The sequence below is a fragment of the Macadamia integrifolia genome, unplaced genomic scaffold (assembly GCF_013358625.1).
Source record: "Macadamia integrifolia cultivar HAES 741 unplaced genomic scaffold, SCU_Mint_v3 scaffold662, whole genome shotgun sequence".
Lineage (NCBI taxonomy): Eukaryota > Viridiplantae > Streptophyta > Magnoliopsida > Proteales > Proteaceae > Macadamia > Macadamia integrifolia.
This window is the reverse complement of record NW_024870508.1, coordinates 4721-15292: the sequence shown is the minus strand read 5'-3', so window position 1 is coordinate 15292 and position 10572 is coordinate 4721. Positions and strand designations below refer to the sequence as shown.

The 10572-nt window shown below is 37.4% G+C and overlaps 1 protein-coding gene across 5 annotated transcripts; it reads right to left on the bottom strand.

The window, feature by feature from the left end:
* Nucleotides 1-637: 637 nt before the first annotated feature.
* Nucleotides 638-7184, bottom strand: LOC122069595 (protein WHAT'S THIS FACTOR 9, mitochondrial-like). 5 transcript variants are annotated; one of them, XM_042633646.1, is made up of 3 exons: nt 6928-7184; nt 2489-4142; nt 638-945 (listed from the first exon to the last, which is right to left on the bottom strand). In XM_042633646.1, the coding sequence occupies exon 2, from the start codon at nt 4087-4089 to the stop codon at nt 2593-2595; it is 1497 nt and encodes a 498-aa protein (XP_042489580.1). In that variant the 5' UTR covers nt 4090-4142; nt 6928-7184; the 3' UTR covers nt 638-945; nt 2489-2592. The 5 variants fall into 5 exon arrangements, with proteins under 5 accessions (XP_042489580.1, XP_042489581.1, XP_042489583.1 ...); XM_042633647.1 differs by having other exon boundaries at nt 2489-4127; XM_042633649.1 differs by having other exon boundaries at nt 2489-4120.
* Nucleotides 7185-10572: the final 3388 nt, after the last annotated feature.

The window sequence follows — 10572 nt, the reverse complement described above, 5'->3', positions numbered from 1 at the left end:
TCTCTGGATCCCATCTTAATCAAAGTGACTCATACATGGAATGGGGACCCCTTTTACAACATCCATGCAATTTCATTCTGGTCTTCTACTTCACCAGACAACACCTTTCATATGATATAATAGGTTGAACAGCATCCCATCTTTGGTGATTCATACATGGAGAAAGACTTTCCTCTCCAGCCTGTTCCTGGAAAGTACTAGCCAGCTGTAACATTTTTCACTAGATGCTCGCAATTCCATTGCAGAATTTGTCATCGACTCAACCTCATTACCAGATCCCATTACATTGTTGTTCCCTAGAAAATAAATCTCTGCAGGAGGGTGGGGAGGGAAAACCCCAAAACTTAAATTCACTCCACAGGAAGAGACAGCATCCTGTTGTGTGTTAGTGTTTGTATTTTGGTGGGATGCAGGGAGTTTGGCTCAGAAAGCAGATCATGTAGACTGATCAGCCAGTGGATCAAGTTTCATGAGTTGAGATACAAAATGTCAGGAGCGATCGAAATCATAAAGGGAGCAGAAAGAACTCTTCAACAATAAATTTTTGTAGCTTTGAATTTGAAAGAAGCTAGGGAACTCCATTTTCCTGACATGTATATTGATCATGTTGGACATGTGCCAACTGCCAACACAATCATTCAAACTTAATTATCGAATATCCTTTGCATTCACCTACCACTCTTTTACAAACCATTTATTCAAGTTTTCCAGACAGTATCCTTTATATTGTACACTTACATTCACTAAAATAATTTAGAAGCATATCAAAATAGCTGTACAGGAATTCCTTCCTTTCAGATTTCCTGAAGTTTCCAGGTCAAAAAACTTCAAAAAAAAAAAAAGGGTACAACAGTAAATTGGCAACAATAGAATAAGGGCTCTTTCATCAAAACAATATCATTGTCATCGTCAGGTAACATAGGGTGGCAGAGGAATGTCAATGTCCTGTAACATAGGATAGAAGTAAATCAATACAATAGAAACATGTCTTACTACAAACGAAAGGAAGAAGTCACTTTAATCAATTAGATTATCAGGAAGAAAGAAAAAAAGTCACCGCAATAAGAAAAAAAGTCACTGCAATCAATTGTATCTTAATTGATTTTTTTTTGATGAATAAATAAACTTATACCCAAAGCGAAAAAAAAACACAAGGGGAAGAAAGTGGGGCGGAAGCCTAAGCCAACAAGGAAGAACCAACCCCAGGGGGAACAAAGCAAAAGGCAACAAACAAAAAAATTACAGCAAAAACCAAATCAGCAACCAGCAACAGGGCAAGAGAACCGAACCAGCAACCAAAGCCACAGCACGGGAGGAGAGGGAGAGGGCCAAGAGGAGAAGGGGGGAAAGGAGGTCAAGTGGTGGGGGGAGGGGCTGGCGTAAGGCACCAGGAGGAGATTATGTGGTCATTTCTAGAGGAGTGGGGGATCGGCCGAGATCAAATAGAATGGAAGGATTGGATTTTAGAGGTAACATCAAAATAGATGGCTTTCCAAATCCTTTCCGCAGAATGGGAGTTGGAAGACCATCTGCGAATATTACGCTCTATCCAAAGATAAGATATAGTAGCAGAGAAAGCTAACTTACCAATGATGTCACAAATGGAGGAGCCGGCAAATGTCATGTCAACCCAAATATATTCCCTCTCAAAGGGGAGAATGGCTCTACCATACCAGGAAGGAGAGAGGACAAGAGAAGAAGAGGTGGGGGATATCTTCTTGACCCAGGGGGCAAAGGCAACAGGACGGGTTGACCTGGATGTGACAGTGAATAAGGAAGGACTGCATGGGGAGGCAGTTAGAGAGGCATCTCCAGGTGGTGAAGCTGTGACGGGGAATATGGCCTTTGAACCATATCTTAATTGATTTTTTAATGTGATCAAGCTTCAAATGGATGGCTAACAATTAGTATTCGCAGGCAGCTGTGCATCCTAGAATGTGTTCTGGAAGTAATATCACTTGTGAGATGTAGACTTTACAGTTAGTCTGTTTGAGTTCTGCCACTGCACTGTTAGTCATGGGTTTGCCACCTTCTCCACTTGGATTACTAATGGGTCTTGAGCCATTATTCAATCAACAATGTAAGTAAGATGTGGAAGAAGAGAGAAGGAATAAAGATACAATAATACCTGGGCGTATTTTGACAAAATATTCTCTAGTCCATGACTAGGAAAACATAGTCAGTTAAAACTTGAAAAAATAAATTAATTAATTAACAACTCGGTAATCTAATCATTAGGGTTACCAGGACAGTAAGGAACTTGGGGGGAGGAAAAAGAATACAAAAATGGCTGCACTAGGAGTGTAAATTGGCCTGTAATTGGGCTCAATTTTGAACCAAAATGAGTCCAGGCAGGCCAAGCATAGGCACAATTGGGTTCAAAATTTATCAATTAGCCAACCCACTACTAGCTAGCTTGCACTCCTAGATGCCACACATCAGTTGTTTGATTTTCCAATTTGAATGATAAAGGCCAACAAAAACTCACCACCATCACAAATATGATGTTTCAGAATTAACCTCCATTCCACGAAATAGAAATCTTCCTTTCTCCTGGAGCCTTTCCCACTTCTTGAATAGTTTGATCCCCCCCTAGGATCTCACACCAGCTTTATGCCCTCTGTACGATGTTCTTCTTCCAGAAGTTTCAGGATTTTTGTCCCCTCTTCTATTTGAGTATCCTCCAACAGATCTTTCTTGAACAGAAGATCTAAAAGGTCTCTTCAACTCAATGTGGGGGTTCCTAATCATTCTCTCTCTACCCAAAACAGCACTCCTAGTGGCAGACTCATTTTCATCTTCATCTTCATCATCCTCATCCTCTTCATTGTCATCTGCATCATCATCATCACTAACATCCTCAGCCTCGGACCACGATGAGCCATAAGACTCTTCATGCTGTTCGTCCTCACTACCATCATCTCCCTTGGTAGCCCCCGTCTTCCAAGCTTGCTGGCGACTACCGTCCGATGTGCCAGATGACTGGTCCCTTCCCTTGTTCATAAGATGAATATACTGGTACCTCATACCCATCATCGGATGCTTCTCCACCAAGAGGTCCCTCTTGAAAGCCTCCCTGAGAACTACAGTGTGTGTCCTAATCTTATTTGAAAGGTAAAAAATACCCGGGTGGTTAAGCAAGGCCCTCTTAAACCTTGAACGCAGTCCTAGTTGCTCACCAAGGCAGAGAATGTGGTCTCTATCAGTTTTCTTCGAAACAAGGAGATGGAGGAGCTCATGCAATATAGCAACTGTCCATTTCTCTGCCTGATCACTCTTGGGTTGAAGATGCAGAGCATTCTCATAGGGTGAGATATAAGGCAGTTTCTGCCATTCATCGACCCACTTCTTCACCTTTTTCTCCATATCAAAACCTCTAGAGAATTGGAGGGGAAATGCAAGGGGCATCCCCTTCCTGAAAGTGGGGTCTGATTTGGCCATGGCCCTCTTTTCCATAGTGGAGACAGCAAGCTCATCTATCCAGCAAACCAGCTCTAATGCAAGCACTTCAGAACCAGGTGACGTATCAGATGTAACACTGGTGACTTGGAAGTAGTCCGGATAGTCGGGGACAAGAGTGCGGACATAATCGGGAGGGAGACCAAGATCCCATCTCAGGCGATCAATGACATGCAGGGGAAGCTTATTTACTCTGGTAAGCATGAGCAACTTGAGAAGCCGATCAGCAGCAGTTTGCCGGTGGTCTGGGTTATCATAGATTAACTGTTCATCTTGATCAAGGCTGAGGACTTCAGGAGTGAGGCGGACATGGGGAAGTACACCAGAACCACTAGGGCGGAACTCTTCAAAGACGAAAGGATAACGGCGGATGAATTCAATGGCTCGGTAAGGGAGGGAGAGGCGTTCTTTGTTCTCAGCAGCAACGGAGACAGGGAGGGACTTGGAGGGCTCAGACTTGATGAGGCTCTTGAGGGCAAGCATAGGCCTCAGGTGCTTCTCCTTCTCAACAGCATGGTCGAGCCCTCGTTCTCGAACCCATTTGATCTTTGCATCTACAAAGGTGCGGCAACTCTGCTGCTGCCACAGCCACTCTGGTCGGTTCCGTGCAAGGCACCGGAAGATCACCATGGCTTATGCTTGCATTAATCTGATCAGTTCCCTGTTTCCTACATGTATGAGCTCTGTTCAATATGCAACAGTTTTAGCCATAGTAAGTTCCATAAAATAAAAAATATGATACAGCATATGTTCAAATATTATTCAGTATAGAAAGTACAAAGACAAGGTAAAGATCAATCTGGACAATGTTCAACGCAAACATGTTCAGACCTTCAAAAAATTGGGAGCAACACACGCACGAAAACATTTAATCACCATCAAATCTTAGTAAAATGGAATGGATACATAGAGTGAATTTCAATATCAATAAGTACCAAGACAATTAATAATAACCAAATTACATTGAACTCAATTAAATTCAAGATAAAAGTAACAAGTATCAAGAGGTAGAGACCATCAACATGTATTTCAAGAGGGTGAGGAAATCAAATTCAATAACTGCTAAAAGCTTGATCACGATCAAGGCGCAGAGAAAATGCATATAGAAGTGGAAGACCATCACCAAGTACTTGAAGAATGTAAGGGAATCAAATTCAACAACTTCCATATAGGGTTAAACCTCGCCAAAGCATAAGAGATAATCAAATATCCCAATTCTATTACTTGGACGAACTCTCATTTATGAAAAGGGTTAAAAACAGAAGGGCAGGTACTGAGCACTACAAAAATAAATATGATTGTAATAAAGACTGATTCAGCAATGGGGAAAACACGGTTTGGGATACATTCAGGCATACCTCAATTTAGGAAATTTTACATACATAAATTCAGTTTATGCATATATACAAAATATAGACAACGTACATATATAATATGGAATAACCTTTTTTTTATCTGTGCTCTAAGTGATTAGACATGTAGAAAATTTTTCAGTGTCTTTGATTCGAGAGAGCCAACAGATTATACTAGTATATATTTACGTACAGAATTGAGGGATGAGGTTCCCTGTATGGCAGATTGGCAGCACAAAGAAGGAACCTTTGCGCAGGCACATAGTTCGCCACATTGGCATCTCAGATGAGGCTGAAATTCTGTGGATAGGTAGAACCAAAGCCCCCTACTCACATGTCAAGTTTCAGCCCAAGTACAGTTGGCCAAGTGGCAATAAAATGCACTAAAAAGTCCAGGACAAGCAAAAGGTTTGCATCTACAGATATGGGAAGGTATATGATGCAGGCTAGATTTGCATCAAGTGGAGAATGACTCTAGCAAGGTTGCAAAATTCTGGAAACCCATACCGATTTGCACTATTGGGAGATATATGGAGATCACCAGCCCTCCTATTATGAAATTGGAAAGTCTATCAAGGGCTTTAGACTGTGAAAATAGCAATACTTCAACCTTTTATATTTGAAAGGTAATCTTAGCTTGAACAGACGAGATGGAATGCAAGCAACAAAGATCTTTCCCCCATCCTAAGATTAGAGGGTGGAGCTCAGCATAGTGGTAACGTTGCTCCATTGAGAACAAGTAGTCGTGGGTTCAAGTTAAGAAACAGCCTCTCTGCAAAGCAAGGGTAAGCCTACGTACATTATGACCCTCAGATTTTGTAGTGGCAGGAGCCTCATGCACTAGGTATGCCACTCCCCCACCCCCCCTTTTATTTTTTTAAAGCCTAATATTGAAGAAGATCTTCATAGTATTATTTTCGGAAGGAGTTGAACTAATTAGAATATCATAATCAAGAAGCAGCCCCCCTTGGACGATGTTAAAGAGTTTCCCATTTAATTTAGTTTTTTATTTTTAGTATGTCTTTTGTGCCAAGGAAACTTAGTAAAGGTTGCCTGATTTAAATTTATTTTCTACACGAATTCTCAACCGTAAAATTTTTTAAGTTTTTATTGCTTCACCTCAGCCGTAGGTTAATAGCAATTAGGGTTTGGGAATAGGGTTTTGCTTTTCTATTTAAATGTAATGTTGAATCAAGGAATTTAATTTGCTTTGAGCATACACCCTATGTGTATAGACCTTGAAACCTAGAAGAGTGTGCCTTGACCATAGTAAGCAAAAACAGGCAGCAAAAAAACAGAGACTTGCGGTACTGGATTTAAACAAAGAAAAAGTCGAATGGTACGGTAAGAAAACGGGGAAGGCAAACGAATGGAAATGGACGGTATGGGTATTAAACGCATAGTTCTCAAAAAAGGGACTAAAAAAAGGCAATATACTCATAAATTGAGAGATTATTACCTATATACCTGCATCTAACATTCAAAACAGCTTCAACATCAAACATAAATGCATATATATATTCCACAACCCATTACAAGTTCCAAGATATTTCATTCAATATCATCCAAAATATTGCATCCAACGTCAATTCCAAATTAATACAACAAAGCTAACTTTAATAGATTTTTCATTCCAAGACATTCATTTTGCAGTCTTAATGGAGAAAAACCCACTTTTACTGTGTTCTAACTTCTTACTGTAAACAACAAAGCTAACTTGATTAAAAGAGATTTTTAGTCATTTTCAATTCATGTGTTTTGCAACCTGTAAAAAATCCAAATCTGAACTATTGTGAGAAACAAGAGAAAAATGATGAGAAAATGTGGTGTCTATCATTTTTTAATCTTTAACTCTGAAGACTCTGAACAACAGCAATAACAGAAACACAAATTCTTTAGGTGGCTCAGCAAGGTCAGTAAAACACTATCTTTTGTGTGAAACAGTTATTTTGCATGAAAAAAATCTTCTTTTCTCCTCTTTTTTTTTTCTGTTAGAGAAAAACTACAGCAATGCCACATCTAACATCAATGGTTTGAAGAGTAGATGATGTATGGTTCTTGTTGGAGTGGATGCAACAAATATGGTAGAAGAAGACTCGCCATCTCAGAAAGTTACCTACGCAGAAGATAAACAGAAGCAGCAAAGCCCTAAAATGGTGGAATATGAACGGGAACTGGCTACAACGTCGTCTCTGGCAGCCTGGCTAGAGTTCTTGATAGATTGTGACAAGACCCCCATGTCCCGGTCTTTTCTATTGGCAAGATCAATCGAGAGTTTGTACTTGAGCTGCGAGAAATCTTGGAGCTATCCAGAACCCAGAGCCGCTAGAGGATGGGAACGGGAGAAATGAAAGGGGCAGTCGAAACCCTGCACTCATATGAATGGGGTTTTAGGGGTTTTGGCTTTTAACCCTTAAGAAACGGATACGTGCTTAAAACGTACCATTTTCGTTTTTCTCCCGTATTATTCATAAGCATACGGTAAAACGTGTTTTAAATATTCGCACGCGAGAGCCAATATTTTTATTAAAAGTGTCTTTATTCTTTCGATCCGTAGAATATTGGCTGGTCCCTTCCGAGGATTATTGTCAACCTTCTCACCTAACTCAACGTTATTCCGATAAATGAAATGATTTGTTAATTTTTCATAAAATTGAAACGAGTTACAATTTAATAAGTTTTGCGAACTATCTAAAAATGGCTAAATTGAAACAATACTTAAACTACCATCTATTGCAGACTTCAAGCTTATTTGTGGAATTAAGCAACTCGTGGTCAAACAACCAACCCTCTTCGTAGCCATTTACAAACAAAAAAATTTGAAGTTGCTATTTACAAAGGTAGAAATGGATTCTGAAATATTTGTTTAATTGATAGATTTTTGTTTCAGGGTTTGACTAAAAAAAAATACTCATTCCACAGGAAAACTTAAAAAACAGAGACCAATGAAGTCTCACATGTGATATTAGAAAAATATTTTAAAACCATAATTGCCTATACAGTGTTGAAAACTATTTTCCATTGAGTATATTCCCATCAGTTCCATTCTACGTTCTTTAGCAATGGTATACTTAAGAAGGTAGTAAAAATGACCATAAAAAAAAAGTTTAGGCTTTATAGGTCATCAGAGGTTTTAATGGGAAGACAACAATGTTTAAAAGAGTTCCGATGATGGAAGTTGCCAAGAACTCCACATTTCCTGTTAGTATTTAATTATGCCAACCATCACTTTTGTAAGAATAGAATCAGGTTTGACCAAGGTCTTTGATTTAATTCCCTCATATCTCATATCGTAATCAATAAAAAGTTTGGAAATCTAATATTTACATTATCCAACAAAAGGGAGAAGAAGAAGAAGAGAAGGATTTAGGTTTTTTGTATCGTTTTGGTCAATTGGGGCCGGTCGAATTTTCAAAATCAAAATTTAGACCATTTTCTCTAATCTTGTATTATCTACCATACACATGGTCGACGCCATGTGTCAGAATCGTAGGCAGCCTCCACCGGAAAAAAACACAGCAGAGGAGCTCGATCCAGCTTTCAATGAGGCTGCATTAGTATATGACTGAATTTGGTATTGAAACTTGACTTGTAACCCATCCTCATGCCATCACATGGGATCTTGAACAATTAGAATTACTACAATATTCCACATCTACCGCCATTAAACATATTAAATTAGTTAGATGCGATAGGGGGATGAAAGGCAAGAACGAGCAACAATGAAGCATTTTGGGACATTCTCACACGTTTGTATCTCTAGGATGCAACTTAGGTCTTAAATCATAGTTTAAATAATCATTTAATTTTTATTATGTTGAATCGACAAAACTCAATGACCAACAATGATGTATGGAGCTGAACATTAGACAGTGAAAAAACAACATTTAAACAAACTAAATATAACCGAAATGAGGATGTTTGAAATGAATGTGTAGTAAAGTTAGAAAAGATAAAACAATGAATGAACAAATTATAGAAAATCTAAGAGTAGCTCCAATACAAGATAAATTGAAATAAAGTCTTTTGAGGTGGCATGGACTTGTGGAAATGAGACCTTCGAATGCACCAATGGCAATAAGCATAAGTTTTACCAAAAAAAAAAAATATATAAATGGTGATTCAGATTCAAGAAGCTAAAAGAACAATAAAAAAAGAGCAAAGAAGAAAGACATGCATATTGCATAGCTTGACAATAACCTCTCATGCAATAGTGGGAGTCTTGCTCGTTGAGATGCTCATGTGAGGAACTGTACACTGGTAGTATGCCAATATTTCTTCACATAATAATAATATATAAACAAATAAAAGAAAAAATAAATGAGCTTTGTGTCACTGGCTTTTATAATAAGGTTAAAATTTCTCACATGGATATTGTTTTTACCTTTTATAGATGGTTTAACTAAAACTGTGACCATTTCAAACGACAAGGATGATTAATGATGAACAAACATTCTTTTACATTTCTAAATTTAACACCCATAATGTATAAAGTTTCTACTTGTTTCATTACAAACTTGTTCCCACTATTTTCTCATAGTCTAAAAGCAATGAAGGAAAAAATGAAGAGAATGAAGAAGCCAATGTTTTCTTATGAAAATAAATAACTTTTTTTTAACATATAAATAAACCCTTCTCCTCAATTATTGAATTTTCTCATTTTTGTTTTTGTTTTTGTTTTTTGTTTTTTGTTTTTTGTTTTTTTGTTTTTTGTTTTTTTTGTTTTTTTCCTTTTTTCCTTTTGTTTTTTTTTTGTTTTTTTTTTTTTTTAATCAATCCCTTCCTGTATGGGGAGGGGTTAAGAAACCATGTCTTTGCTTGTCAAAGTCCGAAGCCTGATTTTTCAATCTTAAAAAACATTTGAACCTCATTTAAAAAAATAAAATATAAATATAAAACCTAATTTTTGAATTTTCTCTAAATCCTTTGAAATCGACTATATACTACAGAGACCAACATAGGAGAGAGATTGATTTCACCAAAATTGTCCTTAAATACAACAACCAATTATCCTTTGATTTTTTTTTTTTTTTTTGGTCGAGTCTTTTTAATTTTGCATGATAATAAAATTGAATGATCCAAATATTTTTTTAAAAAAGAACTATGTCAGTTTGATATAGACAACATTAGCATGCAGGAACATCTTCAATGCACGGGGGTAGGAAGATAACATTATCTTTTCGCACCTACCTATGTATGGGTATTCATACGAGGTAAATAGACACCGTAATCTTTTCACACATGTCTATGTCAACACCAAAACTGACAGAGTTGTTTCTCCCATATTTTTTGTAAGATTCATTGAACAAAATCCAAAGCAAAGTCCTCATAGTTTTTTTTTTTTGATAGAAGTTCTCATAGATTTATGAACTATAAAAATTTACATCAACTATTTCTATCTCCAATGAAATAAATTGCGTATTCACATAAAAAATCAAAATTATATATCTAGTGTTTCATTTGATAGTCCTTATACACCTGGTGATTCCGGCTAAATTAGAAACATCTAAGGCTAATTCCATTGCCAATCCTACTTATTCAAAGATGTTTCTAATTCAGCCGGAATCAACCTGAACCCTAGAAACCCTTAATCGATCGGTGGACTCAAATCGTAAAAAATTTGACTTGAATGATTCGACTGATCCGATTCAGATTTTTTAAATGGTAAAAAAAAAAAAAAATAATAATAATAATAATAATTCACTGTGGTCATTAATCATGGCACCTTATTTTACTAAAACACCCTTGACAATCCACTTTA